This window comes from Myodes glareolus, chromosome 2 (assembly GCF_982192425.1).
Source record: "Myodes glareolus chromosome 2, mMyoGla1.1, whole genome shotgun sequence".
In the NCBI taxonomy this organism is placed as follows: domain Eukaryota; kingdom Metazoa; phylum Chordata; class Mammalia; order Rodentia; family Cricetidae; genus Myodes; species Myodes glareolus.
Window position 1 is genome coordinate 88,561,668 of NC_142027.1, and position 18,544 is coordinate 88,580,211.

At 49.7% G+C, this 18,544-nt stretch overlaps 1 protein-coding gene across 1 annotated transcript in view; it reads left to right on the plus strand.

Moving 5' to 3' along the window:
* The window catches only part of LOC125390412 (cilia- and flagella-associated protein 337-like), a 118,001-nt gene that overhangs the window by 32,282 nt on the left and 67,175 nt on the right, over positions 1-18,544 (plus strand). Inside the window, exons 9-10 of the mRNA XM_087902726.1 lie at positions 6,689-6,734; positions 14,063-14,109. Of these exons, the coding sequence (XP_087758852.1) occupies positions 6,689-6,734; positions 14,063-14,109 (93 nt within the window). The remainder of the gene's footprint in view (positions 1-6,688; positions 6,735-14,062; positions 14,110-18,544) is intronic.

Below are 18,544 nucleotides of genomic sequence, written 5' to 3' on the forward strand. Positions count from 1 at the left end.
CCACCTTGGGAAGGGAGCATGCTCTCTGCACCTGGGTCAATCTCAAGGTTCTGCATACAGTGACCCATGCCAGCAGCCTCTGTCTGTCTCTGTGTGACAGGGCTCTGGGCCTTGCATCATCTCAAGGTTCTGCATACAGTAACCCATGCCAGCAGCCTCTGCCTCCCTCTCTGTGTCCTTAGCTCTCTGTCACACCTCAGGTCATGGTTTCAGAGGCCTTGGCTACTGGCCAGCGTGGTCCATTACTGTGAACCTGAGACGAGGCTACATATCATGGTGGCAGGTAGCTGTGCAGGGGAAGGTGCTCACGCGAGGTGGACAGGAAGCCACTAGGTCTATGTAGCCTTCAGAAGCACACTCCCAGTGACTTACTCTAGTCAGACCCTCCTTGTATAGATTCTATACCTCCCCAACAGCACCAGCAGCCAATACGGGAGCCCGCGAGGGTCATTTCACATACAAAACAGCACTTTACATCCCAGTGTGCCTATGGTCACCTCCACTTTGGGTGGTCACTGCCTTCCTCCCCACCGTACACTCACAGCCTTCTGTCTCCTCTTCTCCTGAAATTCTTCTTTGCCTAATTTCCCCACAGCTTTGAGGGCTGGTTTACTCTAAGGAAAATCTTTCCTCCGTGCCCTCCTGCCATGCCACTACATCCTGGTTCTCCCTGGCCCTTGCTTACCACTTTACTGCGGGACACTCACTCCTGTGTTCTTCCAGCACCCCCATAGTCCCCGGTATTCCCGAGCCTTTGTAGTCCTCATTATCTCCTTCAGGAAGAACCCCCTCCACACACACCCTTTGCACTCCTCACTCAGTGCCCTGCTAGGAGAGGCCTCTCCCACCACTGGACCCAGAACGGCGTGCGACCCTCACTTGCTTCCTCCACCTCCGTGGCGCTTTCCATCACGTGACACACGGATATTAGGCTCAACTATTTTTATTATCTGCCCCACCCCCATTGAATCATAAGTGTCATGACAGGAAAAGAGCTAATCCATTGTGCCCCAAGGTTCTAGAATCAAGAGAGGATGGATTTGGAAGAGGGCCCAGAATATGCCAGGCCCTGTGCTAAATGCCATATTCCCTTAATTGGAAGCAAGGTCGATGGCTAATTTGATTGACAGCTTGATTGGATCAAAAAACGCTCTGTCAATTAGTAAAGCTCCCTCTGCGTGTGTCTATGGAAGTTTCCAGAGACCCTGAGAGTATAAGGACTCTCATCCAATGGATAATTTGACCCCTTGACTGATTCATAGGTGGGACGGGTAGAAGGAGGTGGGTGAGAGGGCCTCGCTGGAGAAGAAAGGAAGTAGAGACATGACTTTGGGGTTCCATCTTGCCCGGGGGCCCTTTCTGTTCTACTTCCTGGCCATGTGATTGACAGTTGTTCTTACCAGTGGCTCAAATGTGCCAAGTGAGGACGAGGGTCAGGTACTTGAGCCGGAGAGATCATGGGCGCAGACAACTGCTGGGAAGAAGAAGGCCCAACCTCTCTGTGGGCGTTGTCGGCATGGAGACCACTGCTGACTGCGGGGCAGCTGTGCGGGAGCTGAAGGGATGACAGGAACAGTATTACAAAGCCTCCTCTCTCGTCCCCAGTGGGAGAAACCAGGTGTGTGTGTGTGCTAGAGGGATGCATCCAGAAAAAAAAACAAACTGGAAAGTGGACAACGTAGAAGAGAAAGACACTGAGCTCAAACCTTGGGTAAAATGGGAAAGGACTCAAGGCGGGAGTCAGGACTGGTTTCTGGGGGACTATGGCTAGCTTATCTGGGGGGACTGGAGGGAAGGCTGAACTGGTACGTGGGTCCAAACACACTGTGTGTCTGTGCGATAGGAAATGGAGGAGGGTCCTTCCGCCCCCTGGAAAGTTCCTGCCCTGGTTAGTTTGTGTCACCTGGGAAGAGGGAACCTCAGTTCAAGGATTGGCTCCGTCAGACCGTGGCAATGTCTGTGGGACATTTTCCTGATTGCTGATTGTCGCGTGAGGGATCAGCCTAGTGTGGGCGGTCCCACCCCTAGGCAGGTGGGACAAGCCAGTTAGCAGGCGTTCCTCCATGACCTCTGCTTTCAACCCTGCCTCCTGGCTGCTGCCTTGAGTTCTCACCCTTGACTTCTCTTGATAGTCCACAGGAACCTGTAAGATACGATAAACCATCTCCTCCCCACCATCTCTTCAGGTCAGTGTTTGATCAGAGCAACAGAGACGCACGCTAGGACCGCTGCTGTCCGAGCGTGGGCACTGGGATGAGGTCCTGTGGATTCGCAGAGGAAGGGAGAAGGGAAGTGGTCTCACAGAATGAAAGATGAGGACCAGCTGCCCGGAGCGCTCAGAACCCATTAGTGGTTTGTGGCCGTGAGTCTGATGTCAAACCTCTCAGTCAGTTCTGTGGTCTGTCTCCAGCCACATTTGCAAATGGACGAAGGCTAGTCAAGCCAGGCTTACCCTAGAGAGCAGCTTCCCTAAGCAAAGGGCTAAGCATAGACAAACAAGAAAAGGGAGCAAGAGGCTCACTCTGCGGGGCTGTGGGACTTAAGGCAGGTGGTGTGTGTGTGTGTGTGTGTGTGTGTGTGTGTGTGTGTGTGTTTGTGTGTTTGTGTGTTTGTGTGTACCACGAGTGTCAGCGACCAGGAAGCATGTTAGTGTGTGTATGTGTGTGCGTGCGCACGCGTGTGTGTGTATGTGTGTACCACGAGCATTAGCAATCAGGAAGTGTGTTAGTGTGTGTGTGTGTGTGCGCGCACGTGTGTGTGTGTGTGTGTGTGTACCACGAGCGTCAGCAACCAGGAAGCGTGTTAGTATTGGTGTCACACGCAGGATCAGATCTGGGTAATGTAAAGGGAGATGTCCCAGTTACCATCAATGACAAAGTTAAAACAATGACAGTGACCGAATTAGAGCAGAAGGCAAGGCTATGTGGAGACAAGAGATTAAGGAAACGAAAGACTGGGAGCCTAGAAGAATAGTTCAAAGCTGATACTAAAATCAAGAAATATAGGCGAGTATTTTCAGTTTCATTCTGCTGCTGGGACAAATTCCAGGACCAAGGTTACCCAGAGGAGGGAAAGATTACAACCCATCACTGGGGCGGGCTGGAGAGGGGGGAGTCAAAAGTCAGGCAGAAGCCATGGAGGAAGGCTGTTGTTGCTCTTGCATTCCTTTGCTTGGCTAGCTTCTCCAGCCAGCCCTGGGTCACCTGCTCCCTACCGTGGGCAGAGCTCTCCCATATATATTCACAGCCAAGGCCCCTCAAAGGCATCCCTTCAGGCTGTTCTGCTCTGGGCAATCCTTGCATTGAGACCCCCTTCACTGGTGACTCCAGGCTGTGTCGAGTTGACAGCTGACATTAGCCCTGACTGCAGGGCACAAGGGGCTAAACTCTGTTGAAACTCTTCAGTAGGAATGTGAGCTATAGAAAAAAACAGTTTCCTGGTACAAAAAGCCCTCTTGGCTCTTCTTTTCCTCCTCTTCCTCCTTCTTCGCCTACTTCCTTCTTCCTATTCTTCTTCCAGATCTATTTATTATATTTTGTATATATGAGCGCATTTGCCTGCATGTGTATATGTGCACAGTGTGTGTGTGTGTGTGTGTGTGTGTGTGTGTGTGTGTGTGTGTGCCTGGTGCCCTCAGAGATCAGAAGAGGATGGCAGCTCCCCTGGGACTGGAGTCATGGAGGGCTGTGAGCCATCATTTGGGTGCTGGGAACTGAACGTTCATTTGCTGGGCCATTTCTCCACACCCTTGCCGAGAACCTTCTTAACAGATGTGAATGATAGTCTGTCCTTACTGCTGACTCAAGCATCCAAGCACTCTGAGCAAATATTGTTGCTGTCCCATGTGACCGAATGCACCTTTACTGGAGGGTCCACCCGGTCTCTGCGGGAGAGCACGGCAGGGTCTCGGACAGCAGAGACTCATCACTCCACAATCCGGCTCACTCCCTTTTTTGCCTAAAGGCGTGGATTGGCACATTACATGTGCCCAGCAAAAACCTTAACGATGATCTCTCAAAGACATAAAAAAAAAAAAGTGTGTGTATATATAGGAAGTTTCCATGGTCCCTGATAGAAAATTCAACATTGTCAAGATGCTCAAACACCAAAGCTCAGTCCGGCATCCAATCAGCCTCTATGAGATCGTTCTGGTCTTGGTCCATTTGGAAGAGCACATTTGAGGGGAGGCTAAGAAAATGTTGAAAAGAATGAGGAGGAAGGACTCAATTAGAGCTGCCCAACCCTACCATTAAGTTAAAGTCAGCGAGAGCCATGGATGTAGGAGCAAGGGAGAGCGAGCGGTGCAGAGACAGACTGTGCTAAAATCCAGATCCCAAATTAGTGGGAGAGCTGCACAGCAAATAACCACCGTTTGCTGCCACAGTTAGCGCCGGTGGTCAACTTGACACAAACCTAGAGTGCAATCTTGGGAGAGGAAACCTAATTAGAGGAATTGACTTCATCAGAACACCCCGTGGGTGTGTTTATGGAGCATTCTCTTGATTGCTAATTCATGTAGAAGGGCCCTGCTCGCTGTGGGCAGTGCCATCCCTGGGCAGGTGACCCTGAGTTATCTAAGAAAGCAGGCTGACTGAGCTAGCCATGAGGAACAAGCCAGGAAGCAGCACCCCTCCACGGCCTCTGCATCAGCTCCTGCCCCCAGCTTCCCTGGATGGTGGACTATGACCTGTAAGCTGAGATAAAGCCAAGCACTTTTGGTCGGCGTTTTATTGCGACAGCAAAGAAGCAAACTAGAATACTTTTCATCTAGGAAAGACAGTAAACCCGTGTGTTATGTATGAAAATAAAGTACAGGCACGGGTGACCTGGAAGCAGAAAGGCCAAAGGAGGGAGGGTGAAAGGTCAAAGGAAGGAGGGGGAGGAGGGAGGAGGAGGAGGAAAGAAAAGCAACAAAAGCTATTTGTTTGGAAAAAATTCCAAAACCTAATATTTGCATGATTATAAAAAATAAAAAGTCCAAGTAAAGCAAAGGTATAAAAGTTTCTAAGCTACATTCTTGAAGATAATACACAAAAATTTCTTTTTATTTTTTTTGTTTTTGTTGTTGTTTTGAGACAGAGTTTCTCTGTGTACCCTTGGCTATCCTGGAACTCACTCTGTAGCTCTGGCTGTCCTGGAACTCACTCTGTAGACCAGTCTGGCCTCAAACTCACTGAGATCCTCCTGCCTCTGCCTCCTCAGTGCTGGTATTAAAGGTGTGTGCCACCACCACCTGACCTTTTATTTATTTTGTTTTTAAGACAGGGTTTCTCTGCGTGTATTCCTGGCCAGCCTGATACTTGCTCTATGGACTAGGCTGGCCTCGAACTCACAGAGATCCCCCTGCCACTTCTCCTGAGTGCACCATGATACCATGGTTGGTCAGGAGACTTCCTTCTTCTTGGTGGGCTGAGAAAAAAATGTTTGCAAGAGCAGGAACAGGAGACAGATGTGAGAAACAGAGTTCACAATGGAAGAACTTCAGGCTGTTTAATTTTATGCAATAAAAGGCTAAGGTGCCAGAGCACAGGTAGGCAAAATGCAGTTCTTTGTGGTGTTGATTATTAAGCACCCCATTGCTCAAAAGTGGGATCAGAGATGTTTACAGTGATGAACATGGAAGAGAGTGTACCACAGGATTCTAACACACACATTCATGAATAGAGACAAGACTAAAATATACACATGAAGCTGAAAATCAATAAATGAAATATAGCCCTTAATACTCTCAACACTCTTATGAAACCAGCACCATCTTTCTTCTTGAGCTGCCCAGATTTCCAGAAACATACAGAAACATCATCCAGTGTAAGGTTTGGGTGGTATTTAGAGGTAACTACAGTGCTTCAAAGACAGGCAGTTCTCTGATGCTGACCCAAGGAAGAAATGCATTCATTTATTCCTTTCCTTCTGGAACCGAATAAAGCTGACAGTCAGTGATGCATTATCCAGGGCCATTTGGTGGAGCCACACATGGCCACCCAGCTTGCACTGGTTGTAGGCGTGACTCCCGGATGCAGCTGGTGCGTTTGCATCCTTGGATCCAGTCACTTCAAGCATTATGGGAGTTGGATACACAGTCCTGGGGCTTGTCACGCCACTCAGTGTCTTCCCACGAGGTTCCCACTCTCTCTTCTTTTCTAAGCCTCTGCCTTATCTGCCTGTCCCATCTGCCTGTCCTGTCTGCCCCCACGCCAGCCCCACCCTACTCAAATCTTTCTCCATTAGGAGAATCGCTCCCTCAGTCTCTAGTTGCTCCCAACAAGCAATGATATTCAAAGCCAGACAGCCACTCAAATGGGAGTTTTTCCCTTCCCTTTCCACTTTTCTTCAGATGGGACAGATGGATGGATGAGTGGCCATGTCAGGGGAGTCCTTAAGACTCCTTCCTGGCCACTCAAACGGTACATAGCCGACTTTCAGAAAGACTCTTGGCCTAGACATCTCCCTACAGGTCTCTCAGCTCCCACACTGCGCTGGGTTTTTTGTTTGCTTGTTTGTTTTTATTTTGATCGTGAATCTGCACAGTGGAAGATGATTAAAGAGTGATAGAAAACACTCCTCATCCAGGCACGCAAGTGTGTTCCAAAAACTGTGACAAGCGGGGCTCGATGGGGAGGCCTAGGCGGCTCCTGCTCTCCGTGTCCTGTCTGAAGATGATGTTTCTGTGTTTATGTCTTTGCTTTAGCTCAGTGGAGCATGACAAGTGCCTGATCCTCTATGGCGATGACCAGGTAGGTATGGGCTGCCACTGAGTCAACTACCAGAATGATGTTTACTGTGCTTTCCAGGGGTGAGGTGGGGTACTTCCATGGAAGGGGGGCATCTGTGTCCTGAGCCTGAGACAAACCCAGAAGAAGGAAAATGGAAAGAGAAACAACACACAAGAACATTCAGAGAAAATGCAAGTGGTGCTCACTAATGTGTGTGATCATCCCTAGCATGTGAGTGGTGCTCACTAATGTGTATAGTCCTCCCTAACATGTGAGTGGTGCTCACTAATGTGTATGATCCTCCCTAACATGTGAGTGATGCTCAGTAATATATGTGAGCCTCCCTAGCATGTAAGTGGTGCTCACTAATGTGTGTGATCCTCCCTAACATGTGAGTGGTGCTCAGTAATGTGTGTGATCCTCCCTAACATGTAAGTGGTGCTCAGTAATGTGTGTGATCCTCCCTTACATGTGAGTGGTGCTCAGTAATGTGTGTGGTCCTCCCTAATATGTAAGTGGTGCTCAGTAATGTGTGAGATCCTCCCTTACATGTGAGTGGTGCTCAGTAATGTGTGTAATCCTCCCTTACATGTGAGTGGTGCTCAGTAATGTATGTGAGCCTCCCTAGCTTGTGAATGGTGCTTACTAATGTGTGTGAGCCTCCCTAGCGTGTGAGTGGTGCTCACTAATGTGTGTGATCCTCCCTAACATGTAAGTGGTGCTCAGTAATGTGTGTGGTCCTCCCTAATATGTAATTGGTGCTCAGTAATGCATATGGTTTTCCCTAACTTGCACGTGTTGCTCCATAACATGACTGTGGTACTCTCTAGTGTGTTTGGTACTCACTAACATAAAAATCGGGTTTACTAACAAGCCTGAAGCACTATTTATTCACATCACTACACCCCACAAAGGTAGAGGTTACCATGACTCCTTATGAAAATGAAGAAACCGTCTGGGCGGTGGTGGCGCACACCATTAATCCCAGCACTTGTGAGGCAGAAGCAGGAGGATCTCTGTGAGTTTGAGGCCAGCCTGGTCTACAGAGTGAGTTCTAGGACAGCCATTGCTGTTACACACAGGAATCCTATCTCGGGGGTGGGGGTGGGGGGTGGGAGGGGAGCAGAACTGAGGGACAGTGGAGCAGCACAGTGTGCCCAAGGTTCTGTGTTCCTGAGCTGGGTGACTAGTCTATGCCCTTGGCTCTGGGCTTTAAGGATGACCAAGTAAACAAACAAAAATGTCCATGGGAAACAGATGTGTGACGACATGGGCTAGGAATAGAAGCCCCTGAGTGGGATCCCTGGAGACAAGCTAGGGAAAGGTGGAGGGTCTTCACCAGGCCAAGATGGAGAAATTCTTCTCCTGCATTTAGTTCACAAGTAGAAATAAGGCTTAAATGCGGATTCCCCCAGCAGAGGAGACTGAGTGACGCAAGCATGAACTGTGAGCTGGTGACAGGATAGTCCATCCTCTCCCTAGTTTAGACAGGAGGGAACGGCGCTCGCCTAGAACTGCATCTGGCCTCCCTTCCCTATCGCACTCAGGGGCTTGTCCCTCTGTGCTTCTTGAAATGTTTTCATGCGCAGGTTTTCATAGGAGAGATCCCAGAAGCAAGCATCTAACCCTACAGAGATCCACAGCCCACAGCCCGCGGGCAGGAAGAGAGCACAAGCAATGTGTTGCTCCACTCTAGGGGGTGCCCTTCATACAGACTAATACAGGAACGGTGGTGTCTTGAATTTGCGCCACACAGCCTTCAGAATGGAATTCCCCAAGTGGAAACTGGCAGGGACTTCATGGCAGAGGGAAGCCTCTCTATGCCCGCGGTGTCCAGTGGCAGCCAGCCCCTGTGGCTGGACTTCCTTGCCTCTGCCTCTTCTTGGATGCTTTCCTGGGTATGGTCTGTCCTGGTTACTGCTTTCCTGCGCAAGCGGAAGAGGGAAGCCAGGACAGGTCCAGGCAGCACTGGCTGCTCATTAGAATGCAAGCTCATTGCTGAAAATGCAAATGACCCATCTCACCTTATCCTTCTGACAGACGCGCTGGGAGCGATGACTGGTTGCTCCCTACCTGTCACCACTGCAGCTCTGATCATTGTGTGAAGCGCCTGCCACACTTCGGGCGCCTGAAAACCCTCCTGCTTCAGATGCAATCATCCACTGCCCCCTAGTGGACTCCATGTGAATGGCATGATAGGCACCCAGGGTGTGCTGCTTCAGGATCGAAGCAAATCGGGGTTGCGGTTTATTTTAAGAATGGCTTGCAGCTTCTGTTGATTTCATCTCTGCTGCTCATATCTGAGCTTCTTAATTAACAGCTCTGAGATGGGATAAAATTTCAGTCACGGGTGACTTTGAGAGCTGTATTTGAATGTTAAAAAGTCGTGGCATTTTCAAACCATATTTAAGACCTCGTTTGACGATCATTTCAAAAAAGATTTTTTTTTTCTCCTTAGTCTGGGAAAAGGTTTAAAATGAATGTAGTGTTAAATATCTCAGGGTGGCATTTCGCTAAGCTGCGGGGTTATGCGACAGAGAAACAAGATTATTTGTAGGACAGCAGCACTAACTGGGCCCCGCTTTGCCATCTAATCTGTCTCCTAACCGTTCTTTATTGTTCTTTATCCCCGACACCGGGGGGGGGGGGGGGGGGAAGCTACGTTTGTGACAGGGGACCTTGTTTGTCATGAGCCTTGTGAAGACTGCTCCAGAGTGACTGTCCTTGAGATGTCTGCAGCCTGAGCGAAGCCTCCTGGCGCCTTAAAAGATGGCTTCCAGCAATGCTGGGTGGTGTCTCGGGAGGCTGATTAAGGGATCTATTTCTTCTTGGAAGCCTTAATTTGCGATTTGTAATTATGTGTGTCTGTGTGTGCATGGACACACGAGGGCAGGTCCCCACAGAGGTCAGCAGAGGGCGTCAGATCGCCTTGAGCTGGAATTACAGGTGGTTGTGAGCTGCCTGGTGTGGGTGCTGGGAACCAAAGTTGGATCCCCTAAAATCTACTTCTCTTTACTACGCTTTTATTAATCTTGAGTGTGTGCGTATACAAACATGAGGAGGTCCGAGGACAGTCAGTTTACCCAAGTCAGTCCTCTCCTTCCACCATACGGGGCACAGAGATCAAAACTCAGACCATGTGCTCGTGGCAACTGCCTTAGCATGCCGAGCCAGCTCATTTAAACCAGCACATAGCTTTAAAAAAAAAAAAAAAAAGCTTACTATTCATTGTATTTGTGTGGTGTTTCGCCTGATATGTTTCAGTGTACACACGCATGCAGTGCCCGTGGAGGCCAGAGGAGGGTGTTGGATCCCCTGAGGCTGGAGTTGCAGACAGCTGAAAACCGCCATGTGGGTGCAGAGACCTGAACCTGGGTCCTCTGGAAGAGTGAGCGCTCTTAACCCCTGGGCCAGTGCACTCAGCTCATCAATACACAACGTCTACAGTTTCTATGTCATTTTCTTATTGTTAGGTCTTTTTTTAAAAAAAAACAAATGGAACTATGTCAGAGTTAATGCCTTTCTTGTCCTTCTTCCCTGGAGCTCTGGGACGGTACCAAGTCCTTTCTAGTGACTGGGACTGTTGCCACCCAGACCTCCATGAGAAGGTCTTGGCCAAGCACACCCTAAGGCGACGCTGTGTGCAAGTCAGTTTTCACCTGTCCTTACGGCGGGTGCTTTGAGAAATTATCCTGTAGATAACGTGAGGGGACTTGTGAGTTCGTTGAGGAAGTCGGCCGCAGAAGAGTCAGGGCAAGGATGGTATCTGAAGAGTTCGCGTATGGTCGGGGTGATATGGACAGAAACCATGGTACCCGGTCGAGACAGTCAGAGGACCATGGTATCCACTGCCCAACAGCTCTTCAGTGCACTTGTTTACATCAGGCTGACTGTGGGTCAGTTAGCCCCCATGATCGGAAACTCCTAAGAGAAGTCCCCATCAGTGAGAAAGCATTTGTGTGCACACAGGAAATAGAACTCAGTCGACAAAATTTTCCACCGGATGTTAGATCTGAAACCACTTCGGGGTTCTTCCTCAGCAAGCAAGTAGTTTTCCCCTGCATACCACGGAAGCTTCCACCGATGACTCAGCCTGTTAAACTTTGCCTCTTGACTCAGAAAGGAACTAACGCGGAGGCTCCGCCTGGGCGGTGGGGTCTCTGGTGGGGTGGAACTGGACTCTTTAACAACTGAACAGAAATCCTGGGAACTGATGAAGCACCCCATCGATCCAAATCAGACTTGTCTGGGGGTGCAGCCTGGCACAGTGGACCCAGTCAATAAAGCTGGTTTTTTTTGTGGGGTTTTTGTTGTTCTTGTTCCTGTTGTTGCCCACTATATGACAGGTGGGGTGACACCGCCTTGTTGTTTCCAACATTTCAATTATTCTTCGTGAAACCCTGAGGTCCCAGGACGAAATGATCATCGTCGTCTCTAGCAAAGTCCTCGAGCCGAGTTAAAAATTTACTGGGAGGAAGGCACAGCAGAGAGAGGCCGGGCTTAAAAATTAAAATTTTCCTTAAATAGTGTATTCAAATTGAGATGGCTTTTTCCATCTACCTTGCTGATTTCCAAACTGACCTCAAGGGTCTGGCTGTGTGCCTCAGGGTTACAACGCTTACCTAACATATACATGGTCCTGGGTTCAGTTCCCAGAACTGGGCGGGGGGTGGGGGGGTGGGGGAGACAAAACCTATGCAAATGATTTTAAAATCATGTATAATAATTCATATTTAAAATGATGGCGTAGGACACAGTGGTGTTTCTGTTTCTTAGCCTCTACTACAGCTTCATCTGGGACTAAGATCCAGGGACCTGGTAGTGTGTGAAGTGGCGCAGTAGGCCCAGAAAGCCCTGTTCCGAGCTGTCTGGCATCCGTCTAAGAAGCAGCTGTCCTTGTGGCATCCCTAGCGCCATGCCAGGGTATCCGCTCCAGCTGCCTCGCTGGCCACACCAGGAGGCTTTTATGGAAGGGCTTTGAAGCTGCTGCAGCCACTGCAGTGGCTGCAACCTGGCCTTTCATGTTTCAGTCCAGACAACTGCGGGATTGAAGAAAGGATTCATCCAAGCCTGTGTCACATTGGCCATCTGGAAAATCGCCAGCCTCTCATTTAGCAAATCACTTTGTTTCAAGGCGGCGTCTGTGTGGCAGCATTTATGCGCCCGGGATGGATCAATCGCATAATTCCTCCGCCTCGGTTTATCTGTGTCGCTCCTCTCAGTCTGCCTAGCAACTTAAAGGGCTGTTAATGCGTGACAAGGCACTTGACCCGCATGATTTCCAAGCCAAGGGAGAGCATCCGTCTTGTGCTGGCTTGTCCTCTCCTCCAAAGCAAGGGTGCGTCGCCCGTGCTCTCTGTCTTAATGAAGCCTGCCTTTAATAAGAATCCCATCGAGTGCCACAGGGCCCAGCCATCCTGCACTGTAAATATCACACCACAGATATGCACCCAGGGGCCTAACTGGGGGGCTGGCTCCGCGGTGAGTACTTAGCCACCCTGCCAGTCTGGAGAGAACCTCAGCTCTCTGCAGAGGGAAGGGTATGGGTTGACAGGCTGGTGCCCCTTTGTTTGGGAAGATGAGTTAGAAGCATTAGCAGGTAATGTCACAAGGCCCCTGGGGTGGTCTGAAGAAGGATCGGATGCAACATGACTTCAGAATAGCAATGAGTTCTCAAGTGCCGGATCTGGATTTTCTTTTTCCAAAAGAGGAAAGAGAAGAAAGGATCCCACGGAGGTTGAGCCGGTTTCTTATCAGAACGTTGCCGGTCACTTTGTCTGATATGGATTATCAGCTGTCATTTACCAAGACAAACGATCTCAGTGACCATGGCTTCCATTCATTGCTCATCTGAGGCCATGTTATTATTAAATCTGGAAAGCAGACACTCAAATCCGTGAGTGTGTCAAAGGCATATGTGCTCAGCACTTAACTCGGCTCATTGGAGGGGGAAGAAAAAAGGAAAAATAGCAGAATAAATGCGCTTTGCCATCAAAGCCTTTCAGAAGACAATCAGATACAAGCAGGTCTGGTTAGTGGCTAGTAAAGACGCAGACTTTGGTGTCAAGTGCCGCTGAGGTTTGGGTCAAGGTCTCTGAGATTTAGTCTCCTCATCTCGAAAGGAAAGGGACACGGACCTCTTTAAATCCCTTTTAGAAGGACTGAAGCAGTGCTTACATATAGTAAGAGCTCCACAATCCTGCTAACGGCAGGCAGGAGACAGGGATCTTCAGGACTGATCAGAGAAAATAGTCTTTGGACTGGGGCAAGGGAGGAGACCTTCTTGAGCCAGCTCCATACTCCACAAGTACCAGCTCCAGGTAGGGAGAGCATAGCCAGTGAATGGCCCCCTGTAAACATGACATGGAGATGGTGGGCAGGGACGGAAGTGGGAGCCAGGTGGCCTGGAGGAAGGCTTAACTCAGACCCCAGAAGTAGAAATGATGAATGATGGGGGGCCCCCATTGATGGAGGCTTGAAGGCTGAGGGCTTTAAAGGGTCTCAACTTAATCTAACAGGGAGCAGGCTGCCATCTCGGTTTCTTACAGGAGAACAACAGAGTGGAATCTGTCTGTGGGTTGGTACGAGATAGATCAGTGGGGAAGTGCAAGGCTGGAAGATGGGGTCCAAAGCCAGATAGCACCCCAGGTTAGATGGATGAGGAGTTCAGTAGAGGGAGCCAGGGGACGAATGGGAGGTAATAAAGCTGGGGTTCCTTTTCAAAGCAGACAGACCTGACGCCCACATGCGCACCAGGCAGGCGGAAGAAGGGAAAGGAAAGAGAATGTAACCTCGTGGGACAACAAAGCTGGCTGCTTCCCCCACCATTCTAGCTTAGCTTGCTCCAAACATAGGTCCCTAGGACACCAAGAGAGTGACAGAATCTATAAGGCACCTCATGGCAGCAAGGATTTTTTTGTTGCTTTGTTTTCTTTTTTAATTAAAATAACGTCAGACCATTATTATATACACCAAGCTATTACGCCGGTGTGTTCTGCCATATCAAATGCAATTCCGAACACAACTCACTGTGAGCTGGCAGCATCAAGGTCCTCCGTGTGCCACAGGGGAGTGCCCTGTGACTCTGAGACCTATCACTTGGACAAGTGCAGTGTGGCTGAGTTGATGGCCCCCTCAAGGTCATGGAAGCCCCAGTGTCTCTGCACGTGACATTCCACCTGGTTGGGGAGGGGTAGGGCTGTCTGAAAAGTCACCCACTGGTCTCGCAGGGAGAAATGCCGTTCGCTCTTTCTGCTGAGAGAATGCACACTTTCAGCACGCGGGGAACAAGTGGGACCTGCCGGGTTTTCACTCGGTTTTTATTTCTTTTCTTTTTCAATTGGTTGCAGGGATGCGTGAACATTCTGGTTTTGGCATCTGTAGGTGAACTATTAAGGTAAATGTTAAAGTTTAAATGCAATTGCAGAAGAGGTGGAGCCATATGTTTTTAAGTAAATTTTTTTCATAGTATTTTATATATGTATTGCAATAGGGTAAAAGATTCAACCAAATGTTCTGAAGATGGCCAAGGGGTCTGGGGATATGGCTCCATCTGGAAAGTGCTTATTGTCCAAAGATGAGGACCTCAGTTCAGATGCCCAGCACACATGTAAAATCTGGGTGCTGCACACCAGTACCCCCAATAGGGGGAGGGCTGGAGTGGAGACAGGTGAATCTCTGTAGTAGGCTAGCTTAATGGCTTGGCGCTTTGCTTTTTCTTCTGCTTTCTAATCTCCTTATTCAGACTCCACTTCACAACCCTGCTCCATGATACAGTCCTCACTCAGCTTTGGCCTCATCCTCCTGCCGTGACTACAACACCGCTCTGTACCTCTGAAGCTGAATCTATTCATTCATCCAAGAAACAGTTCTCAGTACAACAAAGCAGATGATAATAAAATCAGTAATACAAAAGATCAAAATGGATATTTCAGGGAAGCATAAAAATATCCAGCTGTTGTAATTCAGGTGAGCACGCTGGATGTGGTGGTCAGAATAGGAATCCCCACCCCCATCCCCCTGCCGTAGTATCATGGATTTGAATACTTGGCCATTAGAGAGTGGCGCTACGTGACAGGGATTAGGAGGTGTGCCCTTGATAGAAGAAGTGTGTCACTGGGGGTGGCCTTTGAGGGTTCAAATGTTCAAGCCAGGTCCAGTGTCTTCTCTCTCTCTGCTGCCTGAGAATCCAGATGGAAGATTCTCAGCTCCTTCTCCAGCACCATGTCTGCCTGTGCACCACCATGCTTCCCGCCATAATGACAATGGATTAAATTTCTGAACTGTAAGTCAACCCAAGTTAGATGCTTCCCTTTATAAGAGTTGGCATGGCCATGGTGTCTCTCCACAGCAATAGAACATGACTAAGACACTTTAACAAATGTCCACCAAGTTCAGTGGGTTTTCACAACAGAAACTTACCTGCTATGCAAGTAGCAGTTCAAGTAATTATCCCAGTAATAGACATATTTGGTGGGCAGCCTCTGTGTGGTGATTCAGGCACCCAGCTTTCCCAATGCCCAAACAACAAAGTGGGGAAAACACAAAGAAAGGGGTCCCACAGAGGAGTTTTCCAAGTCCCCTGTATATGCTGCATGCCACTCCTGCCTAATGTATCAGTCCCTTTCTGTTGCTATGACAAACACCGTGACCTAAAAGAGAGAGTTTATTTCAGCTTACAGTTCTGGGGAAGAGGGGTGAGTTCCGTAATGGTGGGGGAGGCATCACAGCAGGCTGAGAGGTCACATCTTAAACAGCAGACAGGAAACCGAGAGAGCAAACTGTAAGTAGGGTGAAGTTACCAACTCTCAAAGCCCACCTCCAGCCATGTGCTTCCCCCAGCAAGGCTGCATCACCTCCCCAGACAGCGCCACCAACTGGAGACCCAGAGTTCAACTACCTGAGCCTATAGGGTGCACTTCCCATTGAAAGCACCACTGCCTGTAGTCCAAAGGCCAGTCACAGGGCCTACCACCCCACCATCCTGAATTCTTTCCTCCGGCAATCACAGTTCATAGTCCTCCCTCTGCAATGCCCTTGGCACGAGTCACACCCAGCACCTTTCTTGCCATCAAATGTGCTGTCAGGAAGGAGAGCACCTGTCCTTTGATGGTCTCTCAATTCACAGCTGCAAAGGGATAGGGTGCGTCGGCTTCCTATCACCATGACAACAGACCCAAGATAGACAACTTTAAAGAGAACGGGAGTTCTTTTTGCTGAGTTTCTGAGATTCCAGCCCTTGATCATTTGGCCCAGCTGGGGTTTGGCCCTGTTGTCTTTTGCCCACAGGGACATAGTCCCTCGTGGTGGAGTATGTGGTAGAAGAGGCTATCTCACGGTGGCCTACCAGCCATGGAGACAGGAAGAGGAGGGGCCAGGATCCCAATATCCCTTCAAGAGCATCCTTCCAATGACCTAACTTCCTCCCTCTAGGCCTCACCTTTTCAAGGTTCTGTCACCTCCCACTAGTTGGACAAAGTTGTCAATACATTAGGCCTGTGGGGACACTCTCCATCCAAGCTATAGTAATGAGAAGCTATGGCACACTGGCCCAAAGGTGTGGTTCCCAGGAGGGACGCCCCCTGCCTCTGAGTCTTGGGAGATTACCTGGAAAACATGAGCGCCCACGCAGAGCCAGTGACAGTGGGGGAAAGTAATTCAGACTCACCCAGGAGGAAAGATCAACACAACTGACGGGGTAGCCCAGGGCGTCCTGACGTCAGGACTTGGGTGACAAAGCCGTGCCTGTCCTGGAGAGGAACAAACTGTTGGACTATGAGGGCTGTGTGGCCGCAGGAACTACTTCTGGTCTCATGGAGTGACTCAGAAAGTGAAGTCAGGAATGAGCTTGGCTTCAAAGTTAGCTAGGTGCCCTTTTCAAACAAAAAGAAAAGATGGCCAGAATTCACTACAGAGCCACAATTCAATCTCTCCTTTAACTGTACTGGTAGCTGACCTAAGGGTAAGCTCCCTGCCCCCCAGTATTCTGGGTTCCAGGACATTCTATACCAACATGTGTAAGCCCTCAAGTGCTTCAGTTAAAATTACACACAGTGTTTGATAGAGCCTGCATACGCCCTCCTTGGTGCTCTAAACTGTCCGGTGATGTGTACGACCTGACAGAACGCAGATGATTCGTAACCAGCCGGCTGTCATACTGTGCTTTATAGGGAGCAGTGTCAAGAAAGAAGTCTGTATACACCCAAGATAGACGCAGTTCGGTTTGGTCTGTGCATGTGTGATGCTCGGTTGGCTTAACCAGAGATGTGGAACCTGCAGTTTTCAGCTCAGGCCTTGATAACCTCACTCTCAGCTTTTAAAGCTGGGGTCTCTGGCTGGCTTCTGGAATGTTGCTCAAGCTGCCTGGACGGGAGGGGAGGCAGGGATCGCCCACAGTGACGGGCAGCTCTGTGAACCTATCCCACGTGGAAGCTTGGGTCAGAGGGTGAGCTTCCTCAGCTTAGCTTCCAGCTGCGGCCTGGACGTGCTGGGGGATACGAGACCATAGGCTACAGATCATAATTATAGATTACAGAGTTGATGGAGACATTAGTGTCCTACAGTGGCCTCTTGGTGAGGAGATCTGAGACTCTTCTGGATGGAAATGTGCTTGTCTGGTATCCTCTGGGGAGCATCTGCTTTTCGGACTTCCTCTGGAAACAGTGCACAAAAGTCCAAGTCTATCCCTTGCTCCTGGTCTTCTGGAGTCCGGTAGATTGGCAGGCAGGGAGGGCCCTTGACATACTACCTCTTCAGTCTCCCCCTGAGTAACTCTGGAGACAGGAGTATGTGCCTTTGCGGACTAGGCATCAGTGTTAGTAGGTGACCTAGGGATGGGTGTGGCCACTGCTTGACCACAAGTGCACAAGGTCTCACATACAAACACACATGCATACACACATGCACGCACGATCAATACCACCTCTTCTCACGGCCACAGGGAGGGAACTACCACTTGCATTCAGCTCTCAGCCAAAGCCTTCTCGTGTCACCAGGGGCATCTGCTGGTACTCACCGCTAGCTTGAAGCTCCAGAGAGGCAGAGAATTGCCTGGGACCAAGGAAAGCTATGGGGCAGATTCCCCACACAGAGTCATGGAGAGTGCTGCAGAGCCCCTAGGAACCGGGTCCTGGAAGCCCAGATAGTACAGATGTCCCACAGTCACCCCCAAAGATCCCGTATATCACACAGAATCACTCAAGATACTCCGTGGACATCCACCCCAGAGACTTTAACATGTGCCCCAATCCCCACATCCTTCAAAAAAAAAAAAAAGTCTCAAAGCATATCCCCAGTGCCCTGGAGGGCATCTCTAACACACATGCTCCACAGATTCCCCTTTGTCACAAGTTCAGATACAGCTTCTAGCTCCCACCACACACACAAATACACTCCACGTGCACGCACTCCACGGGCACGGACCACAGAGCAGATACCCTGCTTGAAGACATCCCATAAAGACTCCTGATCCTCACACAACGCAAGACATAATTACACTGCAATCCCCCCAAACCTCACCGTGCCCGAAACACAAGCACACACCTGTCACTCACACTGCTTCTCCAAATGAGAGAAAGAGAGAGGCTGAGGAGCTCCTGTGGTACAGGCTCCTGTGCACACGCAGGCGCAGACAGGATACAGTGATCACAATAGCCCCTCCTCCATGACAATGGCCCCACCGCAAGCAGAACTCACAGAAACTGCTGGGGGCTTTAGAGAAACACTCCCTTCAAACCCAGGCGGACACAGATGAACACTCCCTGGCCTGACAGATGCTCACATGCAGCCACAGACAACCGGCTCCCGTCTACAGTGTTCAGTCTTCCAGGGGG